General features: G+C 37.3%; 1 protein-coding gene across 1 annotated transcript; it reads right to left on the bottom strand.

The window, feature by feature from the left end:
- Window positions 1-14,170: 14,170 nt before the first annotated feature.
- LOC127410958 (zinc finger MYM-type protein 1-like) lies at window positions 14,171-20,424 on the bottom strand. The gene is made up of 4 exons (XM_051646249.1): window positions 20,376-20,424; window positions 18,329-18,451; window positions 18,095-18,163; window positions 14,171-16,526 (listed from the first exon to the last, which is right to left on the bottom strand). Exon 4 carries the CDS (start codon window positions 15,972-15,974, stop codon window positions 14,541-14,543), a length of 1,434 nt encoding a protein of 477 aa, XP_051502209.1. The 5' UTR covers window positions 15,975-16,526; window positions 18,095-18,163; window positions 18,329-18,451; window positions 20,376-20,424; the 3' UTR covers window positions 14,171-14,540.
- Between the last annotated feature and the right edge of the window lie 2,092 nt (window positions 20,425-22,516).

Raw genomic sequence — 22,516 nt, 5'->3', positions numbered from 1 at the left:
AACGTAGCGCAATACATTTACTGGAGCCCCATATGAGGTTTTAATGAGTTAGATTCAATTGATTAATTTAAATATTAATTAATAACTACAGAAATAATTATTAATTATTTCTGATAGTAACACTGATCTAAACAACCATTAAAGCCCTACACTGGTTCAAAACAAATGATGCATCCAAGCCTCTGTTAGTAATTCAAAAATGTCACTTCAGAAACAGTTTCACGACTTGTGCTTTTTCTGACAAGTTATTGGAGAAACAACGATGTGTGTGTGTCTGTGTGTGTGTGAGAGAGAGAGAGAGATGGAGCTGTGCGATCACCTGTTGCCACTCCCAAGCAGAGATGCTGTAAGCTTTCTGAAGATCAGCTTTCTCAGTGGAAATGTAGCCGTCCAAGAGGGGGTATTTCTCCCTATTTCACGGTAGCCGGTGCACAAGAGTTTTTCACTATAGAAACCACAAACCCCTCCGCCATTTTAAACAGCATGTCCTCTCCAATGTGTGAACGCCAGTAAGAGGTAAGCTGTCACGAATCCCGCCTCTGTAGTTCCTCCTGCTCACCAGAGTGCTCCATCACCTGAGTATTGACTAACTCTCCGGACTCCCATTTCCCATAATCCCCGTACCTGGCACTGATTACCTCCTCACCTGTTGCCTGTCTACTCAGCTATTTAAGACTCACTCTCACTCTCTGTCTTTGCGAAGTCTTGTTTTGCCCTGGCTGACATTTCTGAGCGTTATCTATATTTACTGCCTAACCTGTGTATTATCCTGGACTGTTTACCCTGTTTTGACCCTTTGCCTTCCCTGAACTCTTGCCTGTTTTGTGACTTTCTCTCTGATTTACCTTGGATACTACTATTGCTGGTGATTGACCCCTGCCTGTCTATATTACTATGTTTACTGTTAATAAAGCTGCACATGGATCCCAACTCCGCTGACTCGTCATTACATAAGCGCCTTGAGTTTGTGTAATTAATCAGTCTGTTGTGTCTCTCAGCTCTGATGAGCCTTAAAGAGCACCTATTATGGTTTTTAAACATGCCTAATTTTGTTTTAAAGGTCTTATACAACAGATTTACATGCATCCAAGGTCAAAAAACACTTTAATTTGCTCATAATTTAAATTGCAGCATTACCTTTTTTTCCCAGTGTCAAAAACGACTCGTTCAATGATCCGTTCTAAAGGATTCATTCTAAACTCCTCCTTTAAGAGAGCCTACTATGCTCTGATTGGTCAGATGTCCCAGTCTGTTGTGATTGGTCTATCACTAAGTGTAGTGTTTGAGGGCGGGTCAAAGCTGTTCGCGAGCAGCCAATGAAGACCAGAGACGGGTTTTTTGGTACCAAATTACGTAGGTTGGTACAGGAAGTAAGTCTGGAATTACTAACGACTCGTTTCAGGTGTTCAGAATGGGTTCTTTCTTTTGGGAGTCAATAACTCCATTTGTCGTGCACTTTGATTTTTGAAACTTTACAGATTTTTTTACATTCACAAACAGCTATATAACACACTACATGAAAGGTAATATTTGAAAAACCATAATAGGTGCTCTTTAATGCTGGAGTTGTTCATTTAAAGCGATTTAAAGCTATTTCCTAGCTTTAGTTGTGTAGTAGTAATACAAGCAATCACGGAGCACTGTTGTATGTAAACACTGGCTGTTGCGGATTCACTTCATGTCACCTAACTGGCTCATATAACACACAAAACTGATCTTTTGCCACCACCTGCTGTCTAACATGTAAAAAAAAAAAAAAAACATGTAAAGAGACACACATACAGTAGCTCAAGGAATGTCTCTCGTCCAATCAGATTCGAGGACCGGAACTAACTGTTGTGTATATATATACAGGTGCATCTCAATAAATTAGAATGTCGTGGAAAAGTTAATTTATTTCAGTAATTCAACTCAAATTGTGAAACTCGTGTATTAAATAAATTCAATGCACACAGACTGAAGTAGTTTAAGTCTTTTGTTCTTTTAATTGTGATGATTTTGGCTCACATTTAACAAAAACCCACCAATTCACTATCTCAAAAAATTAGAATATGGTGACATGCCAATCAGCTAATCAACTCAAAACACCTGCAAAGGTTTCCTGAGCCTTCAAAATGGTCTCTCAGTTTGATTCACTAGGCTACACAATCATGGGGAAGACTGCTGATCTGACAGTTGTCCAGAAGACAATCATTGACACCCTTCACAAGGAGGGTAAGCCACAAACATTCATTGCCAAAGAAGCTGGCTGTTCACAGAGTGCTGTATCCAAGCATGTTAACAGAAAGTTGAGTGGAAGGAAAAAGTGTGGAAGAAAAAGATGCACAACCAACCGAGGGAACTGCAGCCTTATGAGGATTGTCAAGCAAAATTGATTCAAGAATTTGGGTGAACTTCACAAGGAATGGACTGAGGCTGGGGTCAAGGCATCAAGAGCCACCACACACAGACGTGTCAAGGAATTTGGCTACAGTTGTCGTATTCCTCTTGTTAAGCCACTCCGGAACCACAGACAACGTCAGAGGCGTCTTACCTGGGCTAAGGAGAAGAAGAACTGGACTGTTGCCCAGTGTTCCAAAGTCCTCTTTTCAGATGAGAGCAAGTTTTGTATTTCATTTGGAAACCAAGGTCCTAGAGTCTGGAGGAAGGGTGGAGAAGCTCATAGCCCAAGTTGCTTGAAGTCCAGTATTAAGTTTCCACAGTCTGTGATGATTTGGGGTGCAATGTCATCTGCTGGTGTTGGTCCATTGTGTTCTTTGAAAACCAAAGTCACTGCACTCGTTTACCAAGAAATTTTGGAGCACTTCATGCTTCCTTCTGCTGACCAGCTTTTTAAAGATGCCGATTTCATTTTCCAGCAGGATTTGGCACCTGCCCACACTGCCAAAAGCACCAAAAGTTGGTTAAATGACCATGGTGTTGGTGTGCTTGACTGGCCAGCAAACTCACCAGACCTGAACCCCATAGAGAATCTATGGGGTATTGTCAAGAGGACAATGAGAAACAAGAGACCAAAAAATGCAGATGAGCTGAAGGCCACTGTGCTTCCATAAACCTGGGCTTCCATACCACCTCAGCAGTGCCACAAACTGATCACCTCCATGCCATGCCAAATTGAGGCAGTAATTAAAGCAAAAGGAGCCCCTACCAAGTATTGAGTACATATACAGTAAATGAACATACTTTCCAGAAGGCCAACAATTCACTAAAAATGTTTTTTTTATTGGTCTTATGATGTATTCTAATTTTTTGAGATAGTGAATTGGTGGGTTTTTGTTAAATGTGAGCCAAAATCATCACAATTAAAAGAACTAAAGACTTAAACTACTTCAGTCTGTGTGCACTGAATTTATTTAATACACGAGTTTCACAATTTGAGTTGAATTACTGAAATAAATGAACTTTTCCACGACATTCTAATTTATTGAGATGCACCTGTATATATATATATATATATATATATATATATATATATATATATATATATATATATATAGGCTGCAACTTAAACTTTTGCACATTTTTGTGAATGGCAATTCTTGTTAAAGTTACACTTTTTTTTAAATTTTTTTTTTTACTTTTTTGTGCTTCAGTTCTTGAACACAGTTTTCCCTTGGCACATCCAAAGCCTTGATTCTGGCTATAAATTTCCAATGATCCAAATATATCAATACAAGTTATTAAACGTTCCTTATTCTCTGATAAACTGTGAAAATGCGAGAAAGATACATTTAAGTTACACTTATGACTTTAGAGTGGTTCAAAGCCCTCTTTAATTTACTTAGTTTTTACTTTACTACATTGATGCTTTTTGGGAAATGCACCAAAGAGATTAACCCTCTGTGGTCAACAGACGTGTCCTGCTGGATTTTTTCCGCATAACAGCGGAAACAACTTAAAATTCTCCGTCATTTTTGGGCATACAGATAAGTGTAAGACATCATTAGAGACTATAAAGGGTCTACTATTATTTGTGTACACTTACAATAACAACAAAACCTTGTGCTTTTGTAAAATAAAGTAAATAAACAGGGTGCGCTTTCAGCCGTCTCTGCGAGCATCTTTCTGAAACACGTCACAAAAATGAAGTGAAACTCCGCGAATACTTATCACACAAACATGAAAGATATGTCTAAAGAAAGCTTAAAATGTCTAATTTTAAATAAAACTATCCAAATTTAAAACAAATATTCTCCTGCAATGTAATCTGTATGAAACAAAGCAATGTACAGTTTCTTCTGGCTCAGCTCATTATCCCTAATGAGATCACACCCACCAGCAGAGCGTGCTATTCATACGGTAATGTGCTGAGGTGATCAATGCAAATGGTAAACACCCCCAACAATGCCTTAAAAAACATCAAGTTCATCATCAGATTCATTCACTTTCCTGCGCATTTGGAAGATGGCACACTACACAGGTGAGGAAGCTCTACAGATGGTCCTGGATAATAACAAAGAGTTCAGGACTCCGAAGAAGAGCAGGACTCCGACGATGAATGTTTACAATTTGAAGAGTGATTTGATCCAGCCAAGGATACAATTTTGGATGAGTAAGTCATTTAGTTTTACTTACATATTAGTTGACATGCTATTTTATATAAACATGGACATATTTTACTAGAGGGACTATTTCCAGACTTACCAACCAGTATTCAAAGTATTGAAATTTAAAATATGTCCTAATAGGCAAGTTTTAGTTACATTTAAATATTGTTTTGGCTAAAGCAGGTATTTAAATTGTATGCTGTATGATATAAATATGATATGTAATATGATATAAAAATAATATGAATGTTTAGAATATACTTTAACTACTGTTTACGCTGCATCATTATCATCAACGAAGCTTGTGCTTGCAAATATCTGTTCGGGTGTAAATGTGAAAAATGTGCTGTAAATATGCCCATATTTGAAAATCAGCATATTAGAATGATTTCTGAAGATCATGTGACACTGAAGACTTCAGTAATGATGCTGAAAATTCAGCTTTGCTCACAGGAATAAATAGCATTTTACAATATATTCAAATAGAATAGTTATTTAAATTTTAATTTTAATTTGTAAAATTATTTCACAATATCACTATTTTTGCTGTATTTTGGATCAAATAAATGCAGCTTTGGTGAGCAGAAGAGACTTCTTTTAAAAACATTAAAAAATCTTACAGATCTATAAACTTTTAAATAGTAGTGTAGGTCTAAAGTTTTTAAGTAAAGTCTTTATGCAAAGAAAATGTATAGTCAGATAATACATTCAATCATTAAGTCTCCTCACATTCATTCTCTCTCAGGGGAGGGGTCTTTGTCTCCTCAGGTGTGAATCACATCAATATTCACGATCATCCACGCCTCCTCGCATGTGGCCTTTCTAACACTAAAAGTGTCTTACAAAAGTTAAATGACTATATTGTTTTGTATGAATGCGTGATCAGGATGGGTTTCACATCATTTTTGTAGCAAAAACACTAGGCTACAAGATCCAGTTCTCAAAAGTCTTGTGAACAAATGTTTAGTATGTGATATATGGACTTATTTCAGTGACTTACAATTTTTTTTTTCAAAAACCACGCATAAACGTTATTTTCTCAAAAATACAAACATGTACATACATGTTGTTCACATATTATTGTAGCCCAGTTTGTGCTGAATACAGTGTTATCAGACTTTAGCCATTAATATGTTTTTAAGCAACTGAAAAAAGCACAAATGTCAAGACATGTCAAAACTTCTCCAGGGCCCAAAACACCCTCAGACCCCAGAGGTTTAAGCACTATTTTAGTGATACTAACGTTCTACTCTCGCTTTGGGAAACCCAGCAATGGACAAATAAGTGAAATGAGACAAAAAAGTTTCCAATTCGGGACTGGTCACCCTACATTACCTACTCAGCAATCAGTGCTTCAAAGATCTGAGGTATGTAATAACATGGACAATGTGTCGACAATCTTTTTATAAACATTTTTAAAAGCCAATGCATTCCACATACTGGTCTGTGCTTCACTACAAATTAAATGCATCCGCTCCGCCTGGTCTTGTGGTCTGTGCACAGCTTCGCCACACCTTTTGGTAGAGATTTTGATAGCTGACAGCAAAATAAAACAGGCTGTGTGTCTAAGAAGTAGGCTAAGAAATTTTGCGTGTAGATGCGAGGGACATCAATAGGCTATTTCTAAAACAGACAACTAATATTTTTCTGGCACACATTGTTTGCAGAACCCATGCCTACGCAGAAGAATGTTGGCATGAAGCCCTGTCTATAGACCCTTCTCTGACTAGTACAGTTTGTGTCACAGGCATTCCTTAGTCCGGTTGCTTAATGAGAGAGGGATAATATGTAGTTGCATTAAAAGGTGAACAGCGGTGGATAATTATTATCTTGCATGGCATTGAGTAACTGATGATGATGTGGGTTGACCAATCAGTGGAAAGGTATGTTTCATGCCCACACACATGTGCAAATCAAATATGTATCTATTTTCTACCTATGAAAAATTTTGAAAAACAAACTATCAAAACATACACGGCTATTCTCTCTACCTGTAGCTTTGGTCTTCAGCAGTGAACACCTGATTGCATTGCACCACCTAATGGTGAGAACGAATAGCATCAGGTTAAGATTGTGCATCGGTACTCAGCTGCTTTTCCTGCAGTTCCAATATATGAAAGGTTGAATTTCTAACAGAATTTGAACCACTGAATTTGAGGAAGTGAATTTTGTTAAGCGAAATAGAACGGGCTGAATTTTACCCGTCGAAAAATCTAGATTGTATTTTCAAGTGAACTAAATATTTTGGAAATGAAGTTTGGAAGTTGAATATTTATTGTTTAATTTTTAATAATGAAATTAGTTGTGAAATGTTTCCAAATTAAATATTCAATGCTTAAAAATAAAACCATGTTAAATTTCAGAATCCCAAAATGCAAGCACTGTAAATTAAATGCATTTCAATGCAAGCACTGATAATACAATGCATTTATTTTTTTGATTAGAGCAATTCGACATGCTTTTATTCTTCAAAGACTTTAGTCATAAATTTAGCTCCATAGGCCCTATTTCCAGCAGCCATCTATCTAACACCTTATCCTTGAGTAATGATAATAAATTGCTAATTTGGTACTAGAAATCACTTGCCATTATATCAAACACAGTTGAAAGCTATTTGGTTCATTAAATTAAGCTATACATTGTCTTTGTGTTTGTTTTTGAGTTGCCACTGTATGCAATAGACTGGCATGTCTTAAGGTCATTATTAGGTCAAAAATAGCAAAAAAAGAAAAAGCTTTCGCTAGAAACTCGTCAGTCAATCATTGTTTTGAGGAATGAAGGCTATACAATGCTTGAAATTGCCAAAAAAAACTGAAGATTTCTTACAAAGGTGTACACTACAGTCTTCAAAGGACAACTGGCTCTAACAAGGACAGAAAGAGATGTGGAAGGCCAGATGTACAACTAAACAAGAGGATAAGTACATCAGAGTCTCTAGTTTGAGAAATGGATGCCTCACATGTCCTCAGCTGACAGATTCATTGAATTCTATCCACTCAACACCAGTTTCATGTACAACAGTAAAGAGAAGACTCAGGGGTGCAGGCCTTATGGGAAGAATTGCAAAGAAAAAGCCACTTCTGAAACAGAAAAACAAAAAGAAAAGGTTAGAGTGGGTAAAGAAACACAGACATTGGACAACAGATAATTGGAAAAGTGTGTTATGGATCTTAACCCCATTGAGCTTTTGTGGGCTTCTGTGGGATCAGCTAGACTGTAAGGTGTGTGAGAAGTGCCCGACAAGACAGCCACATCTATGGCAAGTGCTACAGGAAGCGTGGGTGAAATGTCACCTGAGTATCTGGACAAATTGACAGCTAGAATGCCAAGGATCTGCAAAGCTGTCATTGCTGCACGTGGAGGATTTTTTGATGAGAACTCTTTGAAGTAGTTTAAGTTCTGAATGTTTTTTTTTATTTTTATTTTTATTTTTTTTCTAAATGTAATAGTAATTTTTCATGTTATTAATGTCATGACTATACATTGTGATCAGTTGAATGAATAAAAGTACCAATTTCTTTCCATTAGAGCAAAATCTGTACATTATTCCAAACTTTTGGCCACCATGTATACATGTGTATGTATTATAAAAAATAATAGTATAGATAATTAAAATGCATTACATCATTGTGGCACACGAGTGAAGCATTAAAAAAAGATGGGAACACTTCACAATAAGGTTCCATTTGTTAACATTAGTTGTTAACATTAGTTAACATGAACTAATAATGTGCAATACTTTTACAGCTTTTATTAATCTTAGTTAATGTTAATTTCAACATATACGTTTCTCAAATCAAAAGTTGTGTTTGTTAACATTAGTAAATGCATTATCAACTAACATGAACTTACAATCAACAATTGTATTTTTTATTAACTAATACTAACAAAGATGAATATATGTTGTTAACTGTTTGTTCGTGATACCTAATGCATTAACTAATATTAACGAATAGAACCTTATTGTAAAGTGTTACCAAAAAGACAATTAAAAAGTGGCTTTCGTATGCAATATTTTGTTTATTTCCATATTATTGAGCTTAAGTCATCTGCCTATCATTGGCCTGCAGTTCACACAATCCATTTTGCAACTGAATTCGTCAATCAGTCCGAGATTTATTTATTATGAGGGCTTTTCTAAGGACGCGTCAATGCACACCTGCATCAGACGCTTTTGGAGTGTCTCGTTTGCGTTGCATCATAAACATACCGTTTTTATGTCACTGTGTCAAGTTAAGCATAGTTTGAATCTTGCAAAAACACGTCTTGAGATCCCTGCGTTCGTATTTGTGCTCCAAAAAGCTGTGTTTGAACGCAAGAACATACAGGTGCATCTCAATAAATTAGAATGTCGTGGAAAAGTTAATTTATTTCAGTAATTCAACTCAAATTGTGAAACTCGTATATTAAATAAATTCAGTGCACACAGATTGAAGTAGTTTAAGTCTTTGGTTCTTTTAATTGTGATGATTTTGGCTCACATTTAACAAAAACCCACCAATTCACTATCTCAAAAAATTAGAATATGGTGACATGTCAATCAGATAATTAACTCAAAACACCTGCAAAGGTTTCCTGAGCCTTCAAAATGGTCTCTCAGTTTGGTTCACTAGGCTACACAATCATGGGGAAGACTGCTGATCTGACAGTTGTCCAGAAGACAATCATTGACACCCTTCACAAGGAGGGTAAGCCACAAACATTCATTGCCAAAGAAGCTGGCTGTTCACAGAGTGCTGTATCCAAGCATGTTAACAAAGTTGAGTGGAAGGGAAAAGTGTGTAAGAAAAAGATGCACAACCAACTGAGAGAACCGCAGCCTTATGAGGATTGTCAAGCAAAATCGATTCAAGAATTTGGGTGAACTTCACAAGGAATGGACTGAGGCTGGGGTCAAGGCATCAAGAGCCACCACACACAGACGTGTCAAGGAATTTGGCTACAGTTGTCTTATTCCTCTTGTTAAGCCACTCCTGAACCACAGACAACGTCAGAGGCGTCTTACCTGGGCTAAGGAGAAGAACTGGACTGTTGCCCAGTGGTCCAAAGTCCTCTTTTCAGATGAGAGCAAGTTTTGTATTTCATTTGGAAACCAAGGTCCTAGAGTCTGGAGGAAGGGTGGAGAAGCTCATAACCCAAGTTGCTTGACGTCCAGTGTTAAGTTTCCACAGTCTGTGATGATTTGGGGTGCAATGTCATCTGCTGGTGTTGGTCCATTGTGTTTTTTGAAAACCAAAGTCACTGCACCCGTTTACCAAGAAATTTTGGAGCACTTCATGCTTCCTTCTGCTGACCAGCTTTTTAAAGATGCTGATTTCATTTCCCAGCAGGATTTGGCACCTGCCCACACTGCCAAAAGCACCAAAAGTTGGTTAAATGACCATGGTGTTGGTGTGCTTGACTGGCCAGCAAACTCACCAGACCTGAACCCCATAGAGAATCTATGGGGGTATTGTCAAGAGGAAAATGAGAAACAAGAGACCAAAAAATGCAGATGAGCTAAAGGCCACTGTCAAAGAAACCTGGGCTTCCATACCACCTCAGCAGTGCCACAAACTGATCACCTCCATGCCACGCCGAATTGAGGCAGTAATTAAAGCAAAAGGAGCCCCTACCAAGTATTGAGTACATATACAGTAAATGAACATACTTTCCAGAAGGCCAACAATTCACTAAAAATGTTTTTTTTATTGGTCTTATGATGTATTCTAATTTGTTGAGATAGTGAATTGGTGGGTTTTTGTTAAATGTGAGCCAAAATCATCACAATTAAAAGAACCAAAGACTTAAACTACTTCAGTCTGTGTGCATTGAATTTATTTAATACACGAGTTTCACAATTTGAGTTGAATTACTGAAATAAATGAACTTTTCCACGACATTCTAATTTATTGAGATGCACCTGTATTCTCATTTTGTTTTGTCTGCTGTCGGTGTTTGTGGTTTGTTCACTGTATAACCGCCTTGCCCAAACAGCTGAAGTTTCGCTTACTGCCCCCTGGAGAAAACAGGTGGTAGTTTAAGCATGAATTGCTAAAATGGAAGGAATATTCCTTATCATTTAATTTTTTTTAATTAATCGCACTGAATTAACATGTTAAATTGATAGTCCTACTTATTACAAAAATGAGTCTCGTTGTTTCTGCTAATAATTTATATGCAAGGAATTAGCGATTGATTTGGGGAATATTAAAAGAATCAGTGTTTACATCTGAACAAAGTCTTTGCTAGTTAACACCTTAGAGTAAACTATTCTCATGGCCATTGAAAATAATATCACAAATAGATTGAAATACTGTTTATGAGCATGCCGCTTAGGGTCAACAGATTTCAAGGGTCTGATAAGATTTAATTAACTACACAGTCAACTTCTCTTTGAATACAAACAAGACTTTATTAACTAATCTACACATACAACTAAACTAACACACAGATAAACAAACATAAACACAGGTTGGTAAGTGAGCTTTGACAGAAGATAAATGGAAAATTATTTGTAACAGAAAAATGAACTTTATCGAGTCTATAGACCTTGCCTTGTACAAACCCTGAGAACTTCATTTAGTACACCATGATTTGAGATAGGGTTACTCAAATTATATTAAAGAAAGCACCAGATTTCAGTGAAAGTCTGGTGGGCTGGACTTGCGTTGCTTGCAGAGTTTTTGAAGTCCTTTGGCTTGGTTCAGTTGCAGGAGGCCTTTGTTTGGTTCGATGGATGGGTGATGGAATGACCAGGCGGAGCCCCGGAAGCGAGGCCTCCCACAAGGATGACTCTGGACTTTCCGGGACAGAGGTCAAAGTGTGTGTAAGACCACAGAGCAGAGAAGAGAGAGGGATTGTCTAAGCTGGTCTTTTAACCCCTTTGGTTTGTTCACACCCCAAAGAGGTTCTAAGCCAATCAGATGTGGCTTTCAGAGGGCCTGTGGTCAAAGTGTCCTCCCCTCAAGATAATTAATTTATGACTAAGGTTTGTCAGTTTCCTGCTCAAAAAGTGAACATTTTATTCATGAATTTCATAAGAAAATAATAACTGCAAATTACCCAAATATACTTCACACAATCATTCTGGAATTTAAGAGACAATCTATTGCATACCAAACACTTGTACTTTCTTATTAAATTACAGTTATAATTCAGTTATAATGCATGATAAAACTTCCTACGAATTAGTTTCTTCATTTTTAACACGGATAATACATTACACGTTATTTGAAACATACTACATAAGATGCATTTTTCAGTTTTTGGTAAAATCCTACACACGGCTGTATATTTGGATAGTACTGAAATAAGAAAAATCCAAAGTCCATGTTAAATTTTAATGAATTAAGCTTCATGTGAGATGGTAAGCCAAAAACATGCCTCATGAGTAGTATAATAATATGATTAGTATAATAATTTTAAGTGTAGAGAGTTTGAAGAACAACGGAATGTCTTTGTTCTGAAACTCCCATGGCAACCATGGGAAAGTTTCTTCAGCAAATGGTCTTATCAGTCTTATCAAGGAGGAGAGGAGTTTTGTTCCAGGTCAGTAATAACCCGAGGTATATAATAATGTTTTGGCTAAACAGCCATGCATTTAAGGGTTAAACAGGTTTATTTTTATTTTTTTATAAAATTGAAATAGCATGGTCTGATGGCTTCAGCATGAGCATATTCTCAAAATTAACAACCTCAGAGCTCACGGTAGGTCTGTATTGATAGGTTTATAAGTTCTCATTAAAAAATCAAGACCCCTATGGAAAAAAAAAAGAATAGATTTTTTTTTTTCTCCAAATGCTCCCAATCCTCCAGTGTTTAAACAAACAGGTAATCTGGCCTCAAATTCATGCTATTGGTTGAGCCAATGGTGCTGTGTTGGCCCTTAAAACAAACAGAGCACTGTTTTAAAAGTGCCACAGTGGAAATCAACCTCCGAATGGCTTAAAGTGATAGTTCACCCAAAAATCGATTTATACTTTTATAAATCTAAAATACCTTTGAGCCTAGCACACGCTTCAAGTAATAAGCTTGAGACCCCTTCATGTTTTAATCTGTGACACAAAGCCCCAGATCATAGCCAGCTTCCAGCACAATGCTGTCGCCAAATCAAAGTGCCAGCTCGCTATTTAGCAAGCTCTTAAATAATGGTTCATTAAATGTGGATACAGGAGCAGGAGGAGGCAATTGTTAGAGTTGGACTATAACTTGACATGCCCTGTTAAAAAAGTAATGCTCACGGCAGGAACTCCACAACACCTCAACGGCCAAAGATCTACTTTTGTAACCCATCCCGTGTAAACTACATTATGTTTCACACTAAAAGAATACTATATGAATAGCGCCAGATTATTTATGATAACTTCCCTCTGGCATACTTAACTGCACCAAAAGCTTGACCAGAGAACCGTGATGTAAACCAAACACTGAGAAATGTGAGCTGTTAAGGTCTATTCACAGCTGAAGGCTGAAGTGATAAAGCACTCTGCTTATTCGTGTGCTAAAACTTGATGCAGCGCAGGGTTGCGCGGTATACTGTTACTAACGAAATAGCGCGATACCAAAAAATTTAAAATGCCACAATATCATCTTGTTGCTAATTTCGGTACCATATTACAGTATGTTGCTATTAGCAAAATGTTATGAGATATGTTTTGAGATATGTGACAGTTTTGAGATGAAATCAATGACAGTTTGAAAATAAATGTAAAATTACTTTAAAAATTACTCGATATGGCCAAGTGTGATCATTAAACTGCAGAAGGATGTCATTTCATTAATAATATACAGTTACATTTGCTGCATAATACAGAATGAACGAGAGGTGCTGCTCTGCTCTATGATCTAATTCGCACACGCGCACACACACAAACACAACACACTACCTGTTTTTGATTTTCATGCAGCGTGTTTAATGTATAAACGGCTGTGAAACACTCAAATCTTCTTCTCTGGTGCGGTGCAGCTCTTAGAGATTTTAGCTTTTGAGTAGCGACGGGAGTATTCCAGCATTAGTGGGAAGCTTGATATAACTAACCTGTCAAAAAAAGGGAGAACTCAAAGGTGTGTCAAAAAAAACAAAAAAAAAACATCCCCGCTAAAATGAAAGCTCTATTCAACTGGATGCGTGAAATTGAAGAAGACACCAAAAATATATAACAATAGTATTATATTAAATGGTTGTATTATTATTATTATTATTATTATTATTATCATCTGTAAGCAATATCACAAAAGCAAGTGTACTGAATATCAGCATGTTGTGATTCAGCCATAGCAGCCTTGTGCCTAAGGTAATCAGATTTTTTTTCCATTAATGTTTTCATCAATACTGTGAAGCTCTGTTGTGTAGCATTTTATTTTACAAAAAATAAAAATTGCAATTTTTTGTTAAAAATGTATACTTTTATTTTCATTTGATTAAAGCTGTTTGTATTCATTTGATTAAACACCATTTGATCATAACAATGTTATGTGGCGCATCTAGGATTTTTTAAAGGCAGGGGCCACAGTGGGGCCAAAATTTACAGAGGGGGGCCAAGTATTATGCGCAATTCTTTTTCATTATTCAATTGCTGCTGGCACTAGCAGATTTCTGTAATGACACATTGAAGATGGAGTTAGAGAATGATGCAGGTTTATTGATGATAAACAGATGAGTACAGGCCAGTAGGTTAAGCAGGCAACACAAAAGTTAAGGAGTACACAGGTAACTATCCTCAGACACAGGAGTATCCCTGGAGTAACAGGTAAGTCTATAATACACAGGAGAAAATCCCTGGAGTAACAGGTAAGTCTATAATACACAGGAGTATCACTGGAGTAACAGGTAAGTCCTATCTTAAAAAAGAACAATTCTCCGGTTTTTGTGACTGACACCAAAACCTTTGAGAAATTCATTCATATCTAGTGTCTTTGCCCTCCTGGATTCAATACTCCAATGTGATTCAAGCGGTCATCCCCCATTGTTGTTCTCAGGTGGTTTTTAATTAAGCTAAGAGCTGAAAAGCTTCATTCACATGAGGCACTGCTGACTGGTATTACAATAGCAATCTTGCCAAGCCTAAAAAGCTCATGGAATACCTCCTTGAATGGTTCTACAAATTTGACAAACTCAAGGAGGGTCATCAGCCTTTTCATTCCACTATTTTCTTTCCTCTCCAACACTCTCTTGATTTGATGTAACTCATGTGCTAAATCATCAACATTTGAATCAAAAATCTCAGCAAAAGCAAAAAGATCTTCTTCATGTAAAAAGGTGCTGCTTTGTGGATGCAGGGCTTGGATTCCTTTCATTATTTTACAATTTGGTTTAGAGAAACGTCTTTGGAGTTCACCCATCATGGAGTCGAGTACTGGATAGAACACATGTTTCTGAAAGCTTTCCTTATCATCATGATCTATTCTATGCTCACCAGTTGGTGTAGTGACTAAGTATCCACCTAGCCTCCTATTCCTCACTGACTGCCTTTTCTCAGCCTTTTCCATAGTGACATCACAATTCACAGCAATTTTCTCAACCTCAGCCCATAAAACCTCAAAAAAAGCATCAGTCCTATAATGCTGCAAAGTGTCAAGTAATGCATCGACAAGACTCACAGCTGCTTCTAGGTCCAATGAGGGGGACTGCAGTATGTCAGACAAGAACTTGGACTGGCCCAGTACTTTACTAAAAGTAACCAGAAGCCCAGTGAAATTTAAGTCAATTTGGCCTAGTAAACCACGAGCATCAACTGCCCGATCCCCATTACTCTCAAGTCCAATCTCCTGAAGGACACAGACTACTGCAGGGAGTCTGTCTAACAGGTTGTGACATGCTTCATACCTGCAAGCCCACCTAGTATCACTTAGTCTTGGAATTTCACGAGACTGGCCACCATACATTTCTCTCTGAATTTCAAGCCATTTGGTGTGTATGTATGATCCAGAGATGAAGCAGTGAAGTTTTTGTAGGAGAGAAAAAAAACAATCTGCCCCAGACACTGACTTGACACTATCCACAATAACAAGGTTCAGACAGTGTGCATTACAATGCACATAAAATGCATACTTTGCCACATCTTGGATTCTTGTACACACGCCTGAGTGCTTGCCACTCATAACAGCTGCACCATCATAGCCCTGACCAACCAGGTTGGTACGATATTCTAGTCCATGTCTTTCAAGGCAATTTATTATCAAGCTGGTAAGGCCTGCAGCATCTAAGCTGTCAGCCCTTCTAAAGTCAAGAAAGCTTTCATGTGTCATCCCATTGTAGTAATACCTGATAACCAGTGATACTTGCTCCTTCTTTTGAAGGTCTTTTGTTTCATCAGCAATTATGCTGAAAACCTCACTTTCTCGAACTTCTTTTATTATGTCAGCTTGAACCATTTCTGCCAGGCATTCGAGTATTTCATTTTGTATACCTTTGCTTGTGTACTTGGCATTGCCATAAGCATTCATTCGCTTCTCTATTAAGGGATAATGTTTAGCAATCTGCTCCAAAATGGCTAAAAAGTTGCCCTTGTTATTTGAGTCATCAGACTCTCTGTGACCTCTTTGGGCGATATTCTGGGTGGCAGTTAACAGGAGTACCTCTGCAATTGTTTTGATGTATTCCTGATTCTCTTTAATTTTCTTTTCCCTCTCCTTATTTATTCAATTTACAATGCATGTATTTGTTTGCATAACCATTTGATGTTGCTTCCATGCAAACATTGCACTTCTGTGATGGTCTGATTTAGAATGACCTTTAAAGCCACCTTCCTTGCACAAGGCTTTTTTTCCAGTTAGAAAAGCCTGTTTCTGATGTGAATATGGATGATGGAGCACTTGGAAGGGAGTAATGCCTGCAGGCATAGCAAAAAACAGAATCTTTACTAATAGAGTATTCTATCCATGAGTTGTCCATATACCATGAAGCACTGAAGGCTCTCTTTCTATTCCCATGCCGTGTCTTGGGGAAGACCTTGAGTTGAGGCTGCACAGGACCCTCTGCTCTGGACCGGGAAATGTCTGGAGAGAAGCAAATAAAATTAGACTTTTGACTCCTACTTAAGGGTGAATGCCCTTCAATTACATAATATAACCAATAATCACAACTAGACATGCCAGTATTCAGAAATGTATATTGTATATAACAGTATATTGTGGTACAAAACATTCACAGTATTGTTACTGTGGGTACTTGAAATACCATGAATAATTCTACAACACTAGGGCCTGGTTTCACAGACAGGGCTTAGACTAAGCCAGGACTAGGCAATAGTTCAATTAGGACATTTAAGTAATTTTTATTAACGTGCCTTAGAAAAATCATTACTGGTGTGCATTTTGAGACAAAACAGAGGCACTGATATATTTTAAGATCAGTCAGTGCAAGTTTCTTTGGTCTGGGACTAGGCTTAAGCCTTGTCTGTGAAACCAGGGGTGGGTGTTTGCTGTGTTAAGGCTGAACAAAAATGCAAATACTCTGACACTGTTAGCCACCGTACACAAATTTTCTGTTTCTAACACCCAATTGTCACTGTCAGGGATGCATAGACTCACAGAGGTCAAGTGAAGCAAGTAGCCAAGGCGCAGAAGTTCACAGCAAAGGCAGAGCAATGACTGACCAAGATGGAGTTGGAGAGACAAGGGAGCCTGGTGGAGCCAGAAGGAAAATGGCCCATGGTGGAAATAAGGGAGTGAGGAGGTTGGACGGGACCAGCTGAGATGAGGGGACTTGGAAGCTGGACAGGATTCATAGATGGATGAATGTGCATGAGCACAACTGATGTAAGTATGTTTCACCAGGTTACTAAGAGTCTGGTGATGAATGATGAAGACAGGGATACAAAATGAGGAACAACGCAGGTCAATAACAGGTGGTAAGGAGACAACACTGGAGACAATGGAAGCTCACTGGAGTAATTTTGGAAGACATTAAAATATGATTGGAGACCACAAGGAACAGGTAAGTGAGTCTGTAGCTTCCCATTCGTAGGCCAGACACTAAGCGAATGGTGAAGGTGGCTTCTGTAGAGGTGCTGATTGTGGTGATGATGAGGGACAGGTGCTGGTCATTAGTGCTCTGAGGATTGGGCAGACTGGAGTGGGGGATCATGGGAAGTGTACTCCATAGCAGAGAGTGAATATGTGATAATCTCAGAGATTAAAGGAATTGATATAGTATTTGCATGTTTTCAAACAGCCATTCAGATTTTTACACTTGCTATGGTGTTTATCAAACACCAACAACTACTTAAAGGCTGAAACATGCCAGCCAATAAAAGATATCTAGATACTGGTTGAAAATATTCAGACTCCTTATTATTGTTCTTTATTGTTCAATGTTGTTGTTTTCACTTTAACCTATTTTGAGTATTGTTTTATTTTTTTCTATTTGAAAAAAGTTATTAAACTTGCTATTTATAGGACAACACTTAAGTTTGTATATCTATTCAACATGTTTTTGTAATGTAATTTCATATGTGACAATACAGATAATACAGTATACTATAATAAAAGCTTCAGCAATTAGCCTATCAATTATCGCGATATGAAAATTTGATGCTTAATCATGGAATGAAACAAAGGCATACCATCAGGTCCTAGGGGAGCAGAATAATTCTTTGGCTGGACAGAATCCTCTGCTCTGCACTCAAAAATGTCTGGAAAGAAACAAATGAAAAAAAAAAAAACTTTTGTGATGGCTGCCTAATACACTTTCATAAACCCACTGTCATCAAGACATGCAAACAGTAGCTATCTAATCATTAATCCAAATGTCTATGGATTATATTCAATACAACTGCAGTATGAAAACAGCAGCATACCATCAGGTCCTACAGGGAGGGAAAAACTGTTTGGTGACTCTGGTTCTGGTGATGGGGGATCATGATCCCCATCACTGACACTCTGGCTGTCTTCATCTGAACCTTCACCATCCAAGTTTGCAGCTGAAACACAACACATACATGATATACATACATACACACACACACATATATACACACAGTACTGTGCAAAAGTCTTAGGCCACTAGTATTTTCACCAACAAAAAAATAGTTTTAAGTCAGTTATTTCTTTCGCTGTAGTGTGTCAGTAGGAAATATCAGTTTACGTTTCCAAACATTATTTTTGCCATTAATTGTAATAATCCAGTGAGATTTTTGTATGCACAAGGAGTCTGACAGCAGCCAGTGCTCCACACAGAGATCTGATCTGATCATCATCCAGTCCGTCTGGAATGACATGAAGAAACAGAACAAACTGAGACAGACAGACTTGCACATGGTTTTTCAGGGAGCTTTGCAGGTAGGTTTCTTGAAGTGTCTTGGAGACGTTGCCACAGTTCTTCTGGATTTAGTCTGTCTCAGTTTGTTCTGTTTCTTCATGTCATTCCAGACGGACTGGATGATGATCAGATCAGATCTCTGTGTGGAGCACTGGCTGCTGTCAGACTCCTTGTGCAAACAAAAATCTCACTAGATTATTACAATTAATGGCAAAAATAATGTTTGGAAATGTAAACTGATATTTCCTACAGACACACTACAGCAGGGGTGTCAAACTCAGTTCCTGGAGGGCCGCACAGAGTTTAGCTTCAACCCTAATTAAACACCTGATTCAGCTAATCAAGTCCTTCGGGCTTATTTGAAAACTACATGGGGGGGTTGGAACTAAACTCTGCAGGGCTGCGGCCCTCCAGGAACTGAGTTTGACACCCCTGCACTACAGCAAAAGATAAAAATAACTGACTTAAAACCATTTTTTGTTGGTGAAAATACTAGTGGCCTAAGACTTTTGTACATTACTGTGTGTGTGTGTGTGTGTGTATATATATATATATATATATATATATATATATATATATATATATATATATATATATATTACTATAATTAGAACAAAGTTTACAAATTACGAGAATAAAGTAGCAAATAAGAAGTTTATTTTTTGAATAAAGTTAATCATTTAGAGGGAAAAAACATTACATGAAACAATGTGTGTGCCAAATCAGTCTAATTTATTCTTGTGTTTTTGACTTTTTACTCGAAATATTTTGATTTTATTCTTGTAATTGCTATAACTTTATTCTCGTGTTTTTAGATTATTTTGTTACGTGGCACTAAAATGCTGTCATACTTTTTATATCTCACCTATCATTGTTTTAAATTGCAAATCTGAGTTTCACATATGAACATACAATTATTTTCACCTGTTGTCCTTATCTTGATGTGCCTAAATTCTGCTAACCTGGTGGAAACGGTTGGGAGCTGCATTGCTCCTTGCTGACTGCTACTTGAGTCTCTATCCCTCTCTCACTCCTGTCACTCTCAGTGGCAGGCATAGGCTTCTTTTTATCCAGAAACCATAAAATATCTCTCGCATCATCCTTCCTCTTCATGATTTCAACCTCTGCCAAACATTGTGGTTAACAAAAATTGCTGATTTTAAACACTTCAGTACTACACTTCAAAATAACTTAAGTACTACAATGTTTTCTATAACTTGCACTTTGCATTACATTTATTTACAACAATTAATGTCTGGCTGTTTGGTATGACCAAATACTATAGGGATTTAAGTGTCAGACACTATTATCCGTATTACTTCCCTGAACTGTGCAACTGTTAACTAATATGTGAATCCTATATTTAATCTAGCTGCTAAACAAATCAAAAGCTTAGGTAAACTAGCCCATTCGGGAACGTGACAAATCTGTCAACTGTCCCGAGTGCTATCACACTGGCTATTGGGCACTTGTCGAGCCCTGAAATGACTAGCTTTCTAACCTGTTTCTAACGTTAGACAAAGAGAACTTAAGTGACAGCAACCATAATATGCTTTTTTACTTTAAACTTTTGAATAGGTACTTACCGTTAAGGGAACGAAGACGGTGAAAACATAAGCACTAGCAGCTGTAGACAGAAACCGTTATGCAGGTTGATTTTCAAAAAACGAACCGACGTAGCCAATAGAGAGCTTTGATGTAAATCAGCGATGACTGACAGGACAGGGGCACTTCAGGGGCCAATCAGATTTCAACTGGGGCCAGTGCCCCTCTGGCCCCACCCCTAGATCCGCCCAAACATTTAATTAAAACATTTAACATGGAATCCAGAAAAATGGAAATGGAAAATGCAGAATTTGTATCTGTAAGAATTTTTGTAGTTCTGCTGTGTAATCTTCTGTCATTTTCTGTGAATATGAGGCTTTTTATTTGTTGCCCGAGTATCGATTTAGTATGGAAACCGAGATACCAGGGCTGTTATAGTACCGAAGCCAAAATTTTGGTATTGGAGCAACCCTAGTGTGCTTTAATGCAGGTTAAAACTCATCTGATAATACAGATTGCATGTGCTGTAATGCAAAATATAAAATGACTGATTGTTAAAATTTTGCTTAATGCAGGCTTGTTTGCAGCAAATGTTGCTTCTAGTGTGAATAGGCCTTGGCACAAAAGTGAAGTGCCCTATTTTTATTTGATTTATTTTTATGTCTGTCATGCTTTCTGTTTACAGGACTATTTTGTGAACATCCTTTTAAAGACTGCACGCAATGAGACATGTTAAGGACCCAGGTAAAATCAAATAATTCTTCAGACATCATTCACTTGGTTAATATTGATAATGAAACAGTGAAGTCTGCCTGTGTTTTTGCCATGTTTCAAGTGTGTAGCGATTTGCAGTCTAGGGATGTGGGTGTGTGAGGAGCTGGGACAGGCAGAAACCCACCATAAGGTGAAAGATGCTATTAACGTCCTTGGTGTCACGTTGAAGGTGAATATATTTGGCCTTCTATTTGCTTTGGAGTCATTTAGCTTGTAGTAATATAAGCCTTTTTTAAATTATTAATTTGAACTCGCTTGTGTGTTCCCTCCATAGGGATAAAAATATGGTCAAAACCCTTACAGTGGACATGCAGTAGTCTTGCATTAACCCTTTGAGGTTGATTGATTTGCCCTCCAAAAAAAAAAAACAAAAAAAAATAAAAATAGTTTAGCAATTTTGAACTGTGCTAAGTATCTCAGTTAAAATGAAAACAAAAAATGTGAAAATGCCCAACGACCACAGAATAATATGTTATTCTTTTTTATCATTAATTTGTTCAGATGGGCATATAAAGTGAATCAGCAAATTATAGCTTACTTGGATTTTCGAAGAACTGATATATTTACATGACATTACTCCAGTGATGCAGGAGGACAATTAGGGAGCAAAATACTTTTTTTTGGAAGAAAAAAAAGGTAGAACATAAACCATTAAAAATAAAGCAAAGGGAAAATATATATGATGGTCATACATATCATTCTATTTGATTTCACTGTAGTTGCAGAATGGTGGATCAAACACTGCTGTTAATCGAACAAAGAGATTTTCCTGTCCCAAACTCACCCCATTGGTTGAGTCAGTGTTGAGCTGGACGAGTTGCTCAAAACAAACTGAGGAATTTTTATAGTGTCACAGTTCCATAATAGAAAACTAACTTATGAATGGCTTACATGTAGTTGTACAAATTAAGGTGATATTCTGCCTTGGTCAATAATGTGTAATGCGGTTGCCAATAACTCAAACTAGTTTAATTGTATAATTAATTGGTCAAACACTACCAAGTCAATTAATCAATTAGAACATACATTATCACATTAACAATTTTATATGGCTCATATGCTGCCTGTTGGCACTGCCACCAACATCTGCAACAACAAAAAAGCAAAGTAAAGGTATAGGAAACAAGATAAATTAAAATCCCCATTAAGACCCTGTGTTTAGTCAGAAAATCCACTTGCTTTCAGATTGCAAAAAGTTATTATATTGGTGCATGGGATGTCAATACCACAAAATGACATCTGATTTACTGAATGTTGTAGTTCAGAGGAATGTGGAAGATTAGAAGAAGAGGAAATACACCATTTGTGTCTTACCAGTAAGTTATTTTGCACATTAACTATGCCCTTGTTGAATGTCAGGCACATTTCTACTATAGTGAAACTCTCCTTATACATGCATGGAAAATGT

The sequence above is a fragment of the Myxocyprinus asiaticus genome, chromosome 20, assembly GCF_019703515.2.
Source record: "Myxocyprinus asiaticus isolate MX2 ecotype Aquarium Trade chromosome 20, UBuf_Myxa_2, whole genome shotgun sequence".
Taxonomy (NCBI): domain Eukaryota; kingdom Metazoa; phylum Chordata; class Actinopteri; order Cypriniformes; family Catostomidae; genus Myxocyprinus; species Myxocyprinus asiaticus.
This window is presented reverse-complemented; position numbering and strand designations above follow the sequence as displayed.

Bases quoted from the DNA above. Each gene is read 5' to 3' on its own strand.
- LOC127410958 (XM_051646249.1), bottom strand. From the start codon at position 15,974: ATGAATGCTTATGGCAATGCCAAGTACACAAGCAAAGGTATACAAAAT.